Source organism: Marmota flaviventris, chromosome 3 (assembly GCF_047511675.1).
Source record: "Marmota flaviventris isolate mMarFla1 chromosome 3, mMarFla1.hap1, whole genome shotgun sequence".
NCBI lineage: Eukaryota > Metazoa > Chordata > Mammalia > Rodentia > Sciuridae > Marmota > Marmota flaviventris.
In genome coordinates, this window is record NC_092500.1 from 16836922 (window position 1) to 16856590 (window position 19669).

A 19669-nucleotide genomic window follows, 5' to 3' on the forward strand; every position below is an offset into this window, starting at 1 on the left:
TGCCCATTTGATGTGCTTGGCACAACAGATGAATCTGAAGAAATAGCAGTCATCATCACAGTCTGACTCTCGGAACAGATACATATGTAGTGATTCTGTTCTGCACAGACTTCAGTTAAACAGACCACGCTGTTGTGGATCACTGGACTGTAACACAGCTGATGTTTCTGGCTTCAGGTAGAAGCTGTCCAACTCATAGCAGACGGAAAAGCGCCTCGAGTTCCTCAGCCAAAGGAGGGGGCAACATATGAAGGCATCCAAAAAAAGGAAAATGCTGAGGTACTTAGATCAGCTTGAGAATACATCTCAAAGTTCCTGGCCCTCTCCCTTTGGAAGTTCCCAGGGTACTATTTCCTGGCAAAAAGGTAGACCTTGGAGCCAGCCCATCCCAATCCTACCAGCGACGGGGAGAAATGTTTCCGTTGCCTGTGAGACTCACAGGCTGTGTTTGTGCTTTCTCAGATTTCTTGGGATCAGTCTGCTGAAGTTTTACATAACTGGATTCGAGGTCATGATAAAGTCCCTGGAGCCTGGTCAGAGATAAATGGACAGGTATGTTTTGGACTCTATTGTCCCTCATAACCTTCATCAGAGGTACTACGAAGAAGTCCAGGCTTCCCCTGGTTCTTCCCTTGGGCATGAGCCGATCTGTGATTTCTCTTCTCCTCTTTATTCAGCGTGTAGTTGGCATTTATTGTAGGCACAGCCCCTGCTCCTCGGGAGGCTGCGGTTTTGTGGAGAAAGCAGAGAAGTGAATAAACACTGACGCTGCTGTCAGATAAATGCTGTAGCTGAGACTCAGACTCCGGTATGTTGGGAAGCGCTTCCTAGAAAAGCTGGTTGCTTTGCTAGAACTTGGAGATGAGTTAACCAGGGAGAGAGCAAGACAAAGAGGTGAGGTCCCAGAGGCCGAGGAGTCCACCTCCTTTAACAGGAAGATCTGTACAATGGGATTAATAAATCTGCCTCCCTGTAGGTTATGAGGTTTTGTGAAGATTACATGAGTCAATCCATGTTAGTTCATGTAAGCACTCAGTCCCTGGTACAGAGTAGTCAGTCAATGTTATTTTAGCTCAAGAAATGCCAGCCAATAGTCACAGACTCATAATAACCAATCAGAGTCAGTTGCTCTTGGCTGCAGTCTGGATCTAGCCTTATTTCCATGAACTGACCGACCCCAAAGCACCCTGCACTTCCCATCACTTCCTGCCCTGCATTGTGGGAGTCTGTCTGTCCCCTCCCTGACACCCTCCCCCAGCACTTCCATCTGTAACCCCTACCTTCAGGCTACAGAGGCTCATCTTTGTATCAATTTCAATACATGGAGAATGCTTACTTGTGTCACCTGGATGGTGGGGCAAGTTTTAAACTGTTCAACTGTGGTGTGTGTGTGTGTGTGTGTGTGTGTGTGTTAGGATATAACCCAGAGGTGCTCTACCACTGGGCTATATCCCCAGCCCTTTTTATTTTATTTTGAGACAGGCCCTGGCTAAGTTGCTGAGGCTGGCCTCGAACTTGCAATCTTCCTGCCTCAGCCTCCCATGTCTCTGGAATTACAGGCCTGTGCCCCCACACCTAGTTTATGCAGAATGTTTTCTTGCTTGGTGCCCATTTAGACTGATGCATTTATACAGTCTTCTCACATATTATTACAGATACAAAATGTATAATGTAATTATGTCTCACTTTTATTATAGATGATAATTCAAACTCTAGCATTTCTGCAAAGAGCAATGCTTGCACACACCCCTATGAATGCCTTTTACTTCCTGATTTTACAGTCTGCTTTTGATCTCTTTCTTAGATGGTCACTTTCTATGGCTCATCATTACTGAGTAGCTCTGTGCCTCCTGGAGAACCGCTGGAAATTAAAGGTGCCAAGAAGCCTGGCCTTGTTACCAAAAATGGACTTGTTCTTTTTGGTAACGATGGAAAAGCTGTGAGTGTTCAGCATGGTCACCTGTGAAATATCAATTTCCTTCTCTAACACTAGCTATAAAGGGAATAGCTTTTACAGGGTCATCTGGCTTTGCACTGGGTGTGGGAAGCTCAGGATATCTGAACCATTCTCCTCTGGTGAGGAGCTGCCTCTCTGTGCCCCCTTGAAGACAGGATCTTCAGGATGAACCTGCCCCAGAACCTGCAGTCTGTTTTGGGATACAGGAGAAGACCTTGGACCCTAAGAGTCAGGGGTTTGAACTCCTGTTCTACCACTCTCTGGTCTTGGGTGAGATGGGTCTCCCCTCCACAACTCATGTTCTTTTTCTAGAAAGCAGAGGGGAATCCACCTGTTTGCCTCCCACTACCCACTCTGGGAAGATCCATCAAGATGCATGTGGCCCTCCTCTGATGTGCACTGCCATTGCTCACTAGCCAGGCACCACCCACCCTGCCGTGCTCAGAAGTGTGGCTCTGGGCCTCAGTGTGCTCTTGGGCGCTTCCCAATGAACAGTGTGAAAGGGAATTTGTAGCGTAAAGACGTTTCCCAGTTACTGGGGACAAATCATTTGTTAAGATGGTAGACTTTAGGGCTGGGATTGTGGCTCAGTGGTAGAGTGCTTGCATAGCACATGCGAGGCCCTGGGTTCGATCCTCAGCACACATAAAAATAAAATAAAGATATTGTGTCCAACTACAACTAAAAAAATTTTTTTAAAAAGATGGTAGACTTTAGCATCTAGCTAGTTCCAGGTCCTAATATCAGCTCTGTTACTTACTACCTGGGTGGCACTGGGCAAATGAATCAACCATATTGAGCCTCCATTTCTGCATCCATAAAATGAGCCTCCATTTCTGCATCATAATAATGGCATCTGCCTCCATTAGAATTTCTGAGATTAAATAAGATATTTCAGCTCATATACACTGTGCAAGAAACAGAGCAAGGGTTCACACGAGGATAGCAGCAGACTTGTAGTTAGTGACAGTGCCCCTTGTTGCTATAGTAGATTCAGTCCAATACCTACAGTTAAATGTCCATTTTTCCTGGTCTTCCTATCCACTTTGAGATGTATCTGCTCTAGACTTGAGTTTATCCTTCCTGATGCAACTATTAAAGTGCCTTATCAATTCTTTTGCACATGTGGAGAGTATTTTTTTAATCTACATTTTTTTATTTTCCAAATAGGCTGGTCTTTATAACCATATAATAAATTAGATTCCACCATGCTCACTTTTGGACCATCTCAATCCTCAATTTTTATGCTTGCTTTGCTGCTATTTTAGCTGATGGTGAAAAGCTTGCAGTTTGAAGATGGAAAAATGATTCCTGCCTCCCAGTACTTTTCAAGAGGTGAGACATCAGTGGTAGAACTTACGGCTGAAGAGATGAAGGTGGCAGAGACCATCAAGGTGAGCACGTGATGTCCTTCCGATTACTCTTACCTTGGAAAGATGTAGTATATTCATAACTGGTATCATTGTCCTCCAAGTTGTGGGGTTGAAGGTTTATTTCCTATTTTTATATAAGTTGCAATAGGAAATTGACTCCAAAATTAATATGCTTGAACATAGTGTATGCAAAATTTCAAGGCAGTTTTAGGTTGGCTTGGAGGGCAGGGGTGAAGCAGGGGCAAAGGCGGGAAGTGGAGCCCCCAGAGTTGTTTTCAAGGTCATTTCTATTCCCTGTAGCCAGAAGGGTGATAAAGCACAGTCCTGCATGGAGCAGGTTTTCCATGGCCAAGACCAGGGCGTGTGGGTCACTTCCACTCACACTCCATGGCTGCATCTCACTGAAGGGATGCTGGGAAAGGTCGTCGAGCTGTAATGCAAGATGAAGAGGAGACAGGCTATAAGAACTGGCCTGTCTCTGCTACGTGGTTCTACATGTGTCCCACTGGCAAAGGTTTCCCTTTCTGTGCAGGTCATCTGGGCTGGAATTTTAAGCAACATCCCTGTTATTGAAAACTCCACGGACTTCTTTAAATCTGGAGCAAGATCAATGGACGTTGTGAGGTAGAACCACCCCTGCTAACGCACAGGCCTCCACGAGGGATTCTGACTTTGACTTTGAAAATCGAGTCCCAGTCCTTAGTTCTGGATGTCATCACCCTTTTCAGATCTGTCAATTGCATATCTCTTCATTTTCTTGTCGTGGTTTCCAGGACAGACACCTATATCTATATCTTTACTTCTCTTCGTGGCTAACCAGAGTTGTTTTCTTTTTTAAAAAAAAATATTTATTATTTTAATTTTAGGTGGACACCATATCTTTATTTTTATGTGGTGCTGAGGATCGAACCCAGTGCCTCATGCATGCTAGGCAAGCGCGCTACCACTGAGCCCCAGCCCCAGCCCCCAGAGTTGTTTTCATCCCTCCTTTGTACCTAGACAACCAATCCTTCTAATTGTTTGCTACTTCTAAAAGTCGTCTCTGCACTCCTCAGCTGATTTTCCTCCAGCATGACATTGCAGTTGAGCTATGGGTGAGAACGCTAAGCGGGGGTTTTTCTGTGCAGCCTGACCCAGAAGGACACCCGACATTGATTACACTTGCCCCCAAATCATTTTCTCACATCCCCCAAATTACCCAAGTAGAAAGATCTAGAATGAGGGTTATCGGGCTGCCATTAGTCAGAGTGTCTCTGCACAGGTTTACAGTGAGCGGAAAGGGCTGGAGTCACAGCCTCGCTGTGGTAATGCAAGTGCCAGGATCCTCGTGGTCTTAGCAGAGGCTTTTTTTCCCTGAGTAACTGGGATAATGAGACGCTGCTAACTAACCAGGGCCGGGCCGTCCTTTGATGGTGAGAGCAGAGAACAGAAGCTAAGGGTGTTTTGATCCCAGGCACACTGTGGTCATTCACTAACTAAACAAGGTAAAGAACTGTCCTCCTCATGATATGATCCTTCGTATCTACAAAGCGTTATTCTACTGTCCCATCCCCCAGCTCTGGTACCGGAGCAGAACCCAGGACGCTTAACTGCTGAGCCATATCCCCAGCATCCCCACCTTTGTGTGTGTGTGTGTGTGTGTGTATGTGTGTGTGTGTGTATGACAGGGTTTCCCTAAATTGCTGAGGCTGGCTTTGAACTTGGGATCCCCCTGCCTCAGCCTCCCAGTTGCAGGGATTATAGGTATGCACCACTGTGCCCAGCTCCAAAGCATTTATTCTTGAATATTCTATTTGTTAATTTATTCCCTTGTTAATTTAACAAAACTGACTGAATACTTACTACATATCAGGACAGTTGGGGATAAAGGTGCAAACTAGACCAAGTCCCTTCATTCATGGATCATTGATTCCTGCAACCAAAAATAATCATTTTAAGAGCATAAAGCATTATCAAAAGTCAAGAGTTTTGATTCCTCAAATTATAGATTTCTCAGCAATGATTTATAAATTTCTAGAAACTTCTAACTAGCTTAATAAAGATTTCAATAGTGTATTCTTAATACTAATTTTTTTTTTTGCTATCTAGATGCCTGCAGGAATTATTCATTTCCTGTTTGAGTGCCTGACTTACCATAATGATCTGATATTAACATCTTGATAATGCCATCTGATATCATTACATTGAAAGCCAAGGCACCTCATTTCTTAGAGAATCAATAATTGAACAAGAACTCTGCTGGCTTTCTACACTTAACCCAGTACACCATTACCATCCAAGAGCTGTTAGGGAACAGCTGTGATTCAACAAATTAGTCGGAAATCAAAGGATTGAAGAGGGGCTTCAACAAAATTATATTGACCTACCATGTGGTTAGTCCCTATGTTAAACATGTAAAACGAATAAATGACTGTTTTGGTCTTGTGCATAATCTAGATAAAATATTCTATAATATTGATTTTCATTTCTCATGATCTTTATAGTTGGAGAATTGCCTTTTTTTCTTACTTATTCTTTGAATTCATTTGAAAGGAAAGTTAACGGACTTTAAGTGAGTAAAATATTTTTGCCTTCATTTATTTTCAGTCATGGGTAAAGTTAAAAAAAATGTTACTGTCCTTTAAGACAAACTTTTAATTTTCTTGCCCCTAGTCTTAGCAACCTCTGTGATTATTATCACAAAAGATCTCCTAGGACAGGAGTAGGCATGTGACAGAAGTGTCACTTCAAAACAATTGACAGGGGGCTGGGGATGTGGCTCAAGCGGTAGCGCGCTCGCCTGGCATGCGTGCGGCCCGGGTTCGATCCTTAGCACCACATACAAACAATGATGTTGTGTCCGCCGAGAACTAAAAAATAAACATTAAAAAAAAATTCTCTCTCTCTCTCTCTCTCTCTCTCTCTCTCTCTCTTTAAAACAAACAAACAAACAAACAATTGACAGGCCAGGTGTGGTAAAGCATGCCTGTTATCCCAGCAGCTCAGGAGGCTGAGACAGGAGGAGTGCAAGTTCAAGGCCAGCTCAGCAACTTAGTGAGGCCCTAAGCAACTTAGCAGGACCCTGTCTCAAAAAATAAAATATGTAAAGGGCTGGGAATGTAGCTCAGTGGTTAATCACCCCTGGGTTCAATCTCCAGTTCCAAAAATAATAATCATAAAATTAAAATAAAGAAAAAAATCAACTAGACAGATGTGAGGAATACATTTCCCCAAAACTCTTTTGAAAATGTGACTAACAAGAGCTGGTTCTTAACCTTCAGGCTGGTGGAAGAGATCAGACAGAAATGCGGTGGCCTTCAGTTACAGAACGAAGATGTCTACATGGCCACCAGGTTCGAAGACTTCATCCAGAAGGTTGTGAGGAAGTTACGAGGAGAAGACCAAGAAGAGGAGCTTGTGGTGGATTATGTAAGCCTTCCCTCCATGATTCCACTCTACCTCATTTAGATGCGTATGCTAAAAAAAAGAATGCAGGAGCCAGGTGCAGGGGCCCACGCCTGTAATCCCAGAGGCTTGGGAGGCTAAGGTAGGAGGATCGTGAGTTCAAAGCCAGCCTTAGCAACAGTGAGGCACTAAGCAACTCAGTGAGACCCTGTCTCTAAATAAAATACAAAATAGGGCTGGGGATGTGGTTCTGTGGTTGAGTGCCCCTGAGTTCAATCCCTGGTACCAAAAAAAAAAAAAAAAAAAAAAAACTACTGGGCTTTTTGTCCATTTGCTTTATATTTGTCATCTTTAAAATGGCTTTATTGAGATATACAGATACCATAACATTTCATCCTTTTGAAATATACATTTCAGTGTTCTCTAGAACATTCTCATCAGAGTTGTTCAATCCTCACCACCATTTAATTTTGGAGTATTTTCATCACCCCCAAAAGAAAGACCATACCCATTAGCAGTAGTCTACTCCCTTCCCCTCACCTCCTTCCTCCAGCCCAGGAAACCACTGATTTCCTGTCTCTGGATCTGCCTGTTTGAAGCATTTCATATAAATAGAATCAGGCCATTTGTGGCCTTTGTGTCTGGCTTCTGTCACTGAGCATAATGTATTCAAAGTCCATCCACATTGTAGCAAGCATCATTACTTCCGTCCTCTTGCTGACCAAATAATATTCCACTGCATGAATAGACTACAATTTGTTTATCCATTCACCAGTTGAAGTACGTTTGGGTCACTTCCCCCTTTTGCTATGATGAATAATACTGCTATAAAAAAATTCATGTATAAGTTGTTGTGTGAACATGTTTTCAAATCTTCTGGTTATATACCTAAGAATCAGTGAGTCATATGGTTGTCCTACGTTTAACTATTTGAGAAACTGCTCAACTGTCTTCCTAAGCAACTACACCACTTCGTGATCCCTCCAGCAAAGGACTAGAATTCCAACTCTCCATATCCTCACATTGGCTGTTACTGTCTTCTCTTGTAGCTGTCCTAGTGGGGGGCAGAGTGGTGAGGATCTCACTGCGATTTGGATTTGCCTTCCCTGTGACTAATGATCTTGAGCATCTTTTTGTGTACTTACTGGGCATTTATGTATTTTCTTGGATAAATGTTTGTTTGAATCCTTTGTGCATTTTTAGATTGGATTATCTTTTTGTCGTTAAGTTGTGAGAGTGCTCTGTGTGTTTTTGATCCTAGATCGTCATCAGATATGGATTTGCAAATATTTTTTCTTGTTCTATGGACTTTCTTCTTTTACTTTCTTGACAGCATCCTTTGATGCACACACAGCGGGTTTCCATTTTGACAAAGTCTGATTTATCTGTTTGTTTGTCTGTTGCCACTTCTGGTACCGTCCTTTATTCCTTTATTCCCCCTTTACTGCGGCCGTTTGTGTTAAGCAGATTTTGCCTTCCACGCCATTTCAATCCCTGTTGTCTCTTTCACTGTGTCTTTTAGTTATTTCCTTAGTGGTTGTCCTGAGGATTACAATTAGAGTTTTTGCTAAAAGCAATCCCATTCAGATTCACACCAGTGTAATACCAATAGTGCAGGAAAACTCAGCCACAGTAGGGCTAGTCCCCGCGCCTAATCTGCAGTGACATTTGCATACAAGTTCCATCTTCAGGCGTTGTCAGGTCACCGACACAGTTTTATAATTATCGCTTCCTACAGTAGTCTTTTAAATCAGCAAGAAGAGTAAAAACAAAAATCTATGTATGCCGACTTCTGTATTTACTCATGTAGCTACATTTGCTGATGATCTTTGTTTCTTCATGTGGATCCCAGTTACTGCCCAGAGTTTTTTCATTTCTACCTGGAGGACACCTTGGGACAGCAATGAATTTTCTGTTTTTCTTCATTGGGAAACATTGTAATTCTTTTCCATTTTTGAAAGACAGTTTAGCCAGGTGACTCGGCTATCATTATCCCCATTTTATTTTGAAAAAAAACTGAGCTTCATACAAGTTAACTGAGTAACCCCAATTCACTTGTCAGCCAGTGGCAGGGAGTAGAGTTTAGGGAGTACAGGGAGGAATTTAGAAAACAGAACTTATAATGGCACCACGCTCAGGGGAAACCTTAACACAAAGGCGCGAGCAACGACCTAGGAAAGCGGTGGCTGCGTGTCACGGATGTTCCACTAGATGGCGGTGTTGCTGCAGGAGGGACCGCTCCCGAGTTCTTCCCTCCTTAGGAAACCGGTTAAGCTCTTCCTGACTCAGAGGCCACACCAAGCATCTTGAGGCCTAAATCTTACCTATTCTTGTCTTTTATCGAGAGTAGACAATAGAAACTAGAATCCCACTGATTCCTTCTCTCGCTGCATTAGTGAATTATCTTCTTTACTGACATTCAGTATCAAGTGGTAAGCACAAAAACCCATCGGATCTATTGATATGATTCTCTCTTAGGTTGCAAAGGAGGTCAATGAAATGACAGTAAAAATGCCATATCAGTGTTTCATAAATGGACAGTTCACCGATGCAGACGATGGAAAGACTTACGACACCATCAACCCAACAGATGGGTCGGTGAGTAATCATGTGGTGTGTGCAGGGACAGGCAGCCACGGATTCAGCTCCCGCAAGAGCTGCAGAAAGGCAGTCTCGAGACATCCCTTCATCTGCCACGCTGCCTCCAGGCACCTCACGCAGTACACTTCTGCGTTTCTTTCAATGAGTCAACTCTGATAGCGGCTGCTGTTAATCAGAGTAACCTTTTTAATAGGGTGGATATTTGTTATGAATTTAGACCAAGGGCATGTCAGAGGCACCTCTCTGCATAAAGCTATATATGGGAAAATTTTTTTCAGACTTTGAAAACTTGTGGCAAGAATTCCAGCTTCCCTAAGGCATGAGGAGAAATATATAGTATTTCTAAATGTGTTCTTCCATAATGAGGTGCAACACGAGAAGCGCCACATTTCAGGCTCACAGTTCTCACGTCCAAATGATCCCTTTTTCTTTACCATATTCGTAGAGGTATTCATTTTCCATCAATTTGAATTTTATAAGTGATACTCTGCTTTTTCCTAGTAACAGAATGTCAATTCCAAGAATCCATATATACAAATATCTATATCTATCTATCTATCTATATCTACATCTACATCTACATCTATATCTATATCTATATCTATATATACACACCTTGTTTTTTGCTTTCCTTGAAACAGACAATATGCAAAGTATCCTATGCCTCTTTGGTGGATGTTGACAAAGCAGTGGCCGCCGCAAAGGATGCCTTTGAAAACGGCGAATGGGGAAGAATGAATGCCAGAGAAAGAGGAAGGTTGATGTACAGGTGTGTTTTTTAGAAAAGCGAGTCTGTCACCTTTGGATATTGGTTAGCATTGCCAGAAATTTGTAAATTCGTGCAAAACGTTCTGGTAGGCACCTGCTATATACTGTCTTCTGTTACTCAAATCCTATCAGTCCTGAATCTGGAAGCTGCTGACATTTGTGTCATTGCTTGCGTCATTGCTTGCGTCATTGCTTGTGTCATTGCTTGCATCAGCCTGGGTCCTGGTGGGAAAAGAAGTTGAATGAAGGACTTTTTACAAAGATGTGGGCAAGGTCAAGGGACCAAGGGACTCCCACAGAGGATAATGGCGCACCCAGGCAGAGGTGGAAGCAGGGGAAGCTGCTACTCCTCCAAGGTCAGAAGGGACAGAGGAAGGAGCTGTTTCTAGACTCTGGCAAGATCTGTCTCTTCGGGAGGCCACACTGCAGAGGTCTTAGTTGGAGGGACAGAGCAGCTGCTAAACCACAGCCAGTCAAGAGAGGGAGTTGAAAATGTAATCCCCAACCATATTCTCCTCCAGCCTGCCAGCCTCCGCAGGTGTCTCCAGGAGCCAGGTGATGGAGTCGATAAAGGTCATCCTCCAAGGTCATGGAGAGGGTGGAGAATGGACAGAGAGCAGCAGATGGAGATACCCAGCACCCCGTTGTCTTCAAGGATGCAATTTCAATCTCTTTGATATGTAGGGATTAGGAGCACGGAGGGAATACCAGGGCCTGGAGAGAACATTATAGATGAGTAACTGAGCAGGCCGGCAGGAATCAGGCTATCATCAACTCTGTTTTCTGCTCACCTAAAGCTAAATATTTGATCTTAATTAAGTGATCTCTTAGGAGCCAGTCATGGGAGAAAAGTTAGGGAGGGAACACCTCAGGCCTGACCCTAGGGTGGCCCCAAAGGAGCAGCTCGGAGAACCACTCCAGGAAGGAGGGGAAACACGCAGGGGAGGCGGACACAGAAGATGGCCTTGGACTCTGTTGTGGTGATTGTAGTCCCTCCATGTCTCTCCAGTTAGTTTAGAAAACATTTCTGTAGCAGTGGGCACTGGGCAGGTGTGGGGTTCTCGAGGCGCGTGGGCTGCCCTCTGAGGTCTGCCTCCTCATCCTCTCTGTCTCCTGTCTTTGAGCTCCTTCCCCGGCTGCGGTGCTCGGTCACTCAGGCCAGTTGTGCGCACTAGGTGTCTCCTTTGTCACTCTTGCACAAATCACGAATGAGATCGTCTAATATCTGCCTTCACTACTGGACCCTGATCTCCTAAGGACAGAGACCCTGGTCCATTTGTGTTCACCTCAGAAATCTCAGTCCTGGAATTGTAATATTACCTTAATAAGTTTTTAGCATCTTCTGGGGCATTTTGATAGCTCCCTTTCCATCGATATTAATTTTTGTGATCTTGCTTTTTTCTTGAATACACTTGTTTGGTTTTTATCAACTTTTAGCTGTATTATTTCTTCTCTACTTCATGAATTTCTGCTCCTCCTCTTATTTCTTCCTTCCTACTTTGTAATTTGAAAATAACTTGTTTGCTATTTTAGCTTCTTTCTGATGCAAGTACTTTAAGTTATAAATGTTCATCTGAGTACTGTTTCATCCCAGATATTCTGATATTTTAAGCTTTTATTATCTATTAAGTCAAAGCATTTTTTATTTACTTTTCTTGTGCTCTCTTTGTTGACCTCTGAGATATCTGTAAGTGTGCCATTTAATTTTGAAGTAGTTGACATGTGGGGTGGGGTTCTATATATCTTAAGGCAATTGATTTCTAATGTAATAAAAAATGCAGGAAACACAGTCTGAATGATTTCAAATTTTTTTTTAAAAAGTAATGGAAATGGTATGTATTGGTTACATACATGTCAAAGCTGATCAAATCGCGTACTTCAAATAGGTACATTTTATTGTACTTCAGTTTTACCTCAATAAAGCTATGGGAGGAAAAAGAAATCTCAGTCTTAGGATATCATATCTATAATAAGGATGCAATCAATAATCATCGATTGACTGTTTTCCACTGGCCATGCAGACTTGCAGACCTACTGGAAGAAAACCAAGAAGAGCTAGCAACCATCGAAGCCCTTGACTCCGGGGCTGTCTACACCTTGGCTCTGAAGACTCACATTGGAATGTCTGTGCAAACGTTCAGATACTTTGCCGGCTGGTGTGACAAAATTCAGGTAAGCATGAATGGTCTTTGTTCTGAAAGGAAGAGGGACTAACATCCATGAGTTGTCACCAGGTACTGGGTCAGACCTGTTTTTGCCATAGGTTTTCTCACCTATGTGGCATGGCTGTCTTAGTCAGTTTTGTGCTGCTATACCAGCTTACCTGAGACTGGGCCATTTATAAAGCACGGAGATTTATTCTGTCATAGTTGTAGGAACTGGGAAGTCTGAGTTCAGGTTGCCAGCAGGTCTGGTCTCTGGTTCCAAGATGGCACCTGGTAGCTGCATCCTCTGGAGAGGCGGAACAATGTCCTCACATGGCAGAAGAGCAGGAGAGAGACTCCCTTCCCATCAGCCCTTTTTACAGCAGCATTAATCCTCGAATGAGGACAGAGCCCCCGTGATATAAGCACCTCACATGAGACCCCACCTCACAACATTTGGATTTTGGATTAAGTTGCTAATACAGGAATTATGGGGGACACAGTCAGACCATAGCAGTGGTTATAACAGCTGTGAGGTCAGTGGACAGCTGTTGTCCCCTTACTGTAGACAAGGAAACGGGCTGGAGGGATGAGTGCCTTCCTGTGACCCACAGCAAGTCAACTGCAGGGCCAGGTTCCACCGCAGGCTTTTCTGAATCTGCAGCCCCCACTCCTCCTTGGGCTTTGCCAAAACGCATCCTGAGAGCATCGAGTTGTCTAGAGAGAACCCTGGGGTCAGGCGGGGTTGCCAACGCAGACGTCTACAGAGGCCAAAGGGCGAACGAGGTGGTGGAGGCCGACTGAGCGCAAGAACATTTTGGTAAAAACAAGGGTATAATAAATATTTAATTTTCCTTTTATTCTATGGTAAGAAACAGGGCATGCTTGGTGGTGAATGTCAACTACACTTGGTCTCAGCACTGGGGACAGACACAAAGGAAAAAGGGGGGGCCACCACCGAGAGCAGCACACGACCACCCTCGGCAGGGACGCACCGAACTTCCGCAGGAGCTTCTCCTGCAGCCGCATCCTGGCAGCTGGGAGGAAGGGGGAGGGGGAAGGGAAGGGGGCTTTAGAAAGCATTCCCACCCCCCATCCCCCCACCCCCGTGCCTTGTGCTTATGTCACCCATGTGCCATCTCTGTCTCTAAGGAGACTGAGAAACACCTTATCTATGAGCATCGCTGCCACCAACATTAGCATAGAGTCAGAGAGGCCCGGGTCCAGTCTCAACTCTGCCATTTACCAAGTGTAAAAGCTATGTTAGCACCAGTACAGTGTGCACACCTGTATCCCAGCTACTCTGGAGGCTGAGGCAGGAGGACCCCAAGGTAGAGGCCAGCTTGGGCAACTCAGCGAGACCCTGTCTCAAAATAAAAAATAAAAGGGGCTGGGGATGTGGCTCAGTGGTAGAGCATCCCTGGGTTCAATCCCAGTTCTTTAATAATAATTTTAAAAAGTTATTTTACCTCTCAGCACCTTACTTTCCTTGTCTGTAAAATGGCTGCAGTGATACATCCATTGAAAGTTATAAGGATAGGAAATAAGTGCTTCTATAGGACAAGATAAGCCTGAAGCATAGGAAGTTACACCAAAAGGAAGTGTTGATGATGGTTCAGCCCAGGGCCATGCACCTGCAGACATTCAGTGCTTCAGGGCCACCTCTTCTCCTCAAATGTGAAATCCAAATAGCTCTGGAACCTGAAAATTGATTGGATTGGTTCAGACCCAAGGGCTGCCAGACACTGACCTGAGGGAGGATCAGTCTATTTATAATCTTTATTTGTATCACTTCCAGTCAAGATTCCTATGCTTCACTGAGTAAATATGAATGTGTTTGATTATGGAGGGTTTTGTAGATCTTACGATGGGTAGTAGATAGGATATGTGCACTATGTTGTTTCTGGAGGCCAAAAAATTCTGAATTCCGAAGTAGACCTGGCTGCAAGGGGCTCAGGTAAGAGATGGTTGCCTGGCATCCATGAGAGCAATGATCTTACCTGACAAAGCAAGTGAATAGCTCCGGTTAAAGACTGAGGTTGTAAACTCCTTCGGATTAAGTTTGGCTGTGTATAACAGAAAACCCAAAAAGGAAGGTCATTTTTCTCTCATTTTTGAGAAGTCCAAAGGCAGGCAGGCAGGCAGGTAGGCAGAACTAGTACGTGAGATGCAGGCTCCTTCCATCTCTGCCAGGCCGTCCTTACTGCCACGTGCCTTCTACCCTCAAGGCTGTCTCTTGGTCTCAAGATAACCACTGCAGTGCCAACTATTTCAGCAACATTCTAAGCAGGAAGAAGGAGGAAGTGGGAGTAAAGGGTAGGGTAAAAGATTGTTTGTTATAACTGAGTCAGTCTACGTTAAAGCTTTGGGCTTATATTTTCCACTGACCAGGAGACTCGGTATTTTTTTCTGGGCACAGTGCTGTCCCCATTGTTAACTGGGGGTCCTACTAGGAAGAAGAGAGAGTGGATGTTGGGTGGGCACTTAACATTCTCTGCCATGCTTTGAAGTTGGAAATGGAGGTGACTTAATCAGAATCCTTCACTCTCTTGTGTCTCCTAGTTCTTTGGAGAAATGAACAGCCGTCCCTCTTGGGTGGGTGGGGACGTATTTCTTATGTGTTTGACAATGCCTTTTCACATCACCTCAGAAAAATGAGAGAGGAGGGCAGAAGATGGATTCTTTGAGATGAAATTCACCACTTTACCTTGGTAAAGGAAGCACCCACTTGTTCTGTTCTTCAGGGCTCCACGATCCCCATCAACCAGGCCCGTCCAAGTCGCAACCTGTCCTTCACCAAGAAGGAGCCGCTGGGGTAAGACTCAGAGCGCCTCTGAGTGACTCTCCCACGAGTGAGTCTGAGGCAGCTGAGGATGTCGCATCTCCCCGCTGCAGGGTCTGTGCCATCATCATCCCCTGGAATTACCCGCTCATGATGCTGGCCTGGAAGAGCGCCGCCTGCCTGGCCGCCGGCAACACCTTAGTGCTCAAGCCCGCGCAGGTGAGCAGCCCAGCGGACAGTCGCCCTCTGTGTGCTCAGCCACACACATTTGTGCACGGTGCCTCGCGATCCAATACCGCGATGCCTTTTCCTGTGTCATGGGGTGCCTTCATTTAAAGTGTTCATTTTTAACAGCCACCTAATCATCCTATGGAGACTCTATAATTTAGAACTTCCAAGGTGGTGTAGCTCAATGAAACCCATTGCCCTGTTACAAACCAGTTCAAAACTTGCAAAATGCCAAGTGCCCAAAGAGTGGAGAATTATGTCAAGTAACTATGAGACATCAAAATAAAAATATGCAGGCATGCAAACATGATCATCCAAAATATTGTAAAGATGTGGAAAATGAGGGAAAAGCATGTAAAAAAATCTATAATCGTGGCAATTTTATAAGAATATTTATATGGTGATAGCAAGGAAATACTTTAAAAATAGATCAGGTAAACCAGGCACATTCTTGTAATCCCAGGAGCGCAGGAGGCTGAGGCAGGAGGATCACAAATTTGAGACCAGCCTGGGCAACTTTGCAAAATTGCAAATTTGCAACTTTCTCAAAATTAAAAATAAAGGAGCTGGGGATGTGGGTCAGTGATAGAGTACTACAGGGTTCAATCCTTGATACAAAAACAAACAAAATCAGGTAATTCTCAAATACATCCATTACTGCCACATACAGTAGCTCTTCAAGAAAAATGTAGCAGATAATTTAACAGAAAGCATGTACTAACTACAGTACTTACAGACAGTGCTACAGTCCCAAGGTGCATAAGTCAGGGAGAAAACTTGGAGTCTGTTCTGGAAGAGTTTACAATCAGTTACTTATCAACTAATTTCTTCTTTTAGAACTTAAAAAATATAATCTCATTTGGCATAGCTACATGGTAATTCAAACACAGCCATCTTGTTTTACTGATTTAAAATTTTTTCACTAAAAAATTAGATACATGTTTAAAATTTTCAAAATTCCTGAGTTACAGAAGTCAATAATGAATTCTCCCTCCATCACTCTTCCCCAGTGAAACAGTTTCCCTCCTTAGTGGCAATCAAATGTTATTAATGGTATTTATTTGTTTCTTAGGTATTCCAGAGATAGTTTCTGAACATAAAAACACAGATTTTTTAAACAAAATACATATATATGCGTATGTATATATATTTGTGTGTGTGTATATATATATATATATATATTTATAAAATACACAAATATAGCCATGTGTGTGTTTGTGTGTATGTGTGTGTGTGTGTATATATATATTTTACACATTGGTTTAATCCTTGATGTGTTGCTATAACAAAATACCTGAGATTGGGTAACTTATAAAGTATAGAGTTTTATTTGATTCATGATTGTGGTAGGTGAAGAGTCCAAAGAACATAATGCCAGCATTCTGGAAAGTCACACACACACATACACACACACACACACACACACACACTAATGGCTGCATCACAAATTGGTGGAGAAGTGGAAAGGGAACTAGCCACATGCAGAAGGGACCAAGCACTTGGGGTAGACTTACTTTCTACAGGCTCCTCTCAGCCAGGTGCAGTGGCACATGCCTGTAATCCCAGCTACTCAGGAGACTAACATAGAAGGGCAGGGGCTCATAGTGGAAGGACTACTAGTACACGTAGAGAGAATGGGCAGTACCACTCCAGTGTACTGTTGCCAAAAGTGCATGACTTGAACCCAATTGTGAGAAATTCAGGCCAAGGGGACAGTGCATGAAATAACTGGCCTGTGTTCTTCAAAAATATTAGTTCAATGAAATATAAAGGAAAACTCAAACTCTCCCAGATGAACGGAGACAACATGTATAACTAAATGCAAAACAAAACGAAACAAAAGATAAACAGAAACAACCCATGCTCTTGGGTTTTCTTTTGCAATAAAAGTCATTGTTGAAACAACTAGCTAAATCTAAAAGATCTGTGAGTTAGGTGTTCTATCAGTTGTGATTCCCCCAATTTTGAAAATTGTACTGTGAGTATGTAAAAGAATTTCTTGCTTTTAGTAAATGTGTATAGAAGCATTGAGAGGCAAACAGTGCATACTATACATCTTACCTCTAAAGTAGCATGGGGAGAAAATATAGGTATATATAAAGAAGGTAAAGCAAATGTAGAAACAGGTTAACATTTGAGGGATGAGGGTGAAGAATATGGAATTCTTTGCACTACTACTTTGGTAACTTTGCTGTAAGTCTGAAATTACATCAAAATATAAAAAAAAAAATAGAACAATGTAAAATGAAATGAGCTCTCTCATAACCATCAAGGGGAGAACCAGGTACAGGTGCAAAGGACAGGAGAGTGTGAGAAGGTAACTGCTGTCTGCCTGTCAGGTCACGCCCTTGACTGCCCTGAAGTTTGCAGAGCTCTCGGTGAAGGCAGGCTTTCCCAGGGGGGTCATCAACATCATTCCAGGCTCAGGTAAGCCCTCAGGGACCCACTTTGCTATGACTGAGGAGTGGCATGGGGTAGCCCAGTGGCCGTTTTCCCACTGGAGTCTTACCCTGAGTTGTATTAAAACTAAATACAGTTTACCAAGTGTAATGTCCCTCACCATGTGCTGGAATCTTAAAGTAGAAATGTAGTGTCCAGTGAGCAGAGGAAGGTAGTGGGGGGCGGTGTACAATATCATTAAACTGACCCCGAGGTGGTCAGGTTTTTTTGAAAACTGCTAATAATGTAAATGCTCAAAATAAGGCAGTAAAGTGTGTTAACATAATAGAATTCAGTAGTCACGGTTATGGAGAATTTTAATAACATCAAAAATCATTGTTAAAATGACAATCAGGAGCCAGGCATCATAGTGCAGCCTGTAATCCCAGCTGCTGGGGAGGCTGAGGTGGGAGGATCTCGAGTTCAAGGTCAGTCTGGGAAACTCAGTTAAATCCATTTTGATTTTTCAGTATCTACTTTGGAGGATAACAAGCAAGGCTTACCCACCAGTTTTTCTAGGTGAGGGAGTGACAGTCGCTTAGAGGATATTACTTTAGATTTTTGTCTGTTAGTAATTAATACAGAAAATATAAAACTATCATGTAATAAAAGCTTAGAAATTCTAATTCCATGAAGTCAAACCTCTCTCATGCAAGACCTGAGTAATGTTTTAACGACTGTCTTATCTCCTGATTCTACAGGTGGGGTAGCAGGACAACGTCTTTCTGAGCACCCTGATATCCGCAAACTCGGGTTCACTGGCTCCACCTCTATTGGCAAACAGATCATGAAGAGGTACAGACTTTACTGTGTCAACGCGAAAGACACGTGGATCCAGGGTTCTGTTTTTGTTTAAACAGAGCACTTCTGGGGCTAGAAAAACACATCAGATGTAGAAGAGAAATCTACTTATCACTGCTGCACATTGAAATGTTTGAATAAAAGACTTTCCAAAGCTTTAAAGCCCACAGCAAATAAAGCCAGAGCAATGTTGAAATCTACCCTGTTGGTAACTTTCAACAACTCAGCACAAAAAGTTTCTGCACTAACACTGTGGCCCAGATTGTTTGGGGGGCATAAGTAAGAAACTGAAAAGATGTTTGTGATAGATTTATATATTCTATATGACATGGATTCTCAAAATATAGTAATATTGGTTTTTTGAAAACTGCTAATAATGTAAATGTTCAAAATAAGGCAGTAAAGTGTGATGACGTAATAGAATACAGTAGTCACGGTTATGGAGAATTTTAATAACATCAAAAATTATTGTTAAAATGATAATCAGGAGCCAGGGACCATGGTGCAGCCTGTAATCCCAGCTTCTGGGGAGGCTGAAGTAGCAGGATCTCAAGTTCAAGGCCAGTCTGGGAAACTCAGTAAGACCCTGACTCAAACTCAAAAATAGAAAGGGCTGGGGATGTAACTCCAAGATAGAGCGCTTGCTTAGCATGAGGCCCAGAGTTCAATCCCCAGCTGCAAAAAAACACCACCCACTAAAAAAGATAATAGGGTGCCTCACATGCATAAGGCCCTGGGTTTAATCCCCAGCACCCCTGCTACACACACACACACACACAGATAATTAGGGAGAAAAACAGGATATAAAATTGTATCTATCCAGTGATCGTAACCATTTTAAAAAACATGACAGCTCCGGTAGGACACAGATCAGAAATAAGTACATGGAAATGGTAAAAACAAAGGTCATGGAGCCATATAATGGATTTTTTCCTAATCTGTCTAATTTCTGTCTGCATGTCTTAAATAAGAACACTTACATAAGACAGGAATGAAACAGCCGGCTTCTAAAATTGATACTCCCTGCCCCAGTGTTCCACTAGTCTAGTTAAAGATTGGATTTTCTTGGCAGGTGTTTATATAACCCAAATTCCTAGAGAATGGGAATTTACCCGCAAGGATCTCTGATCATTTGACCACACAAAAAATTTAAGACTTTTTATCATGAAAAATTCCTAATACTACGCCAAAC

At 43.0% G+C, this 19669-nt stretch overlaps 1 protein-coding gene across 1 annotated transcript in view; it reads left to right on the forward strand.

Annotated features, from left to right (window-relative positions):
• Window positions 1-19669, forward strand: part of Aldh1l2 (aldehyde dehydrogenase 1 family member L2) — a 51869-nt gene that overhangs the window by 18702 nt on the left and 13498 nt on the right. The window contains exons 5-17 of the mRNA XM_027943321.2: window positions 178-279; window positions 463-552; window positions 1805-1939; window positions 3226-3351; window positions 3863-3954; window positions 6591-6738; window positions 9193-9312; window positions 9957-10084; window positions 12105-12255; window positions 14972-15042; window positions 15123-15228; window positions 17577-17664; window positions 18378-18471. Coding sequence (XP_027799122.2) covers window positions 178-279; window positions 463-552; window positions 1805-1939; window positions 3226-3351; window positions 3863-3954; window positions 6591-6738; window positions 9193-9312; window positions 9957-10084; window positions 12105-12255; window positions 14972-15042; window positions 15123-15228; window positions 17577-17664; window positions 18378-18471 — 1451 coding nt within the window. The remainder of the gene's footprint in view (window positions 1-177; window positions 280-462; window positions 553-1804; window positions 1940-3225; window positions 3352-3862; window positions 3955-6590; window positions 6739-9192; window positions 9313-9956; window positions 10085-12104; window positions 12256-14971; window positions 15043-15122; window positions 15229-17576; window positions 17665-18377; window positions 18472-19669) is intronic.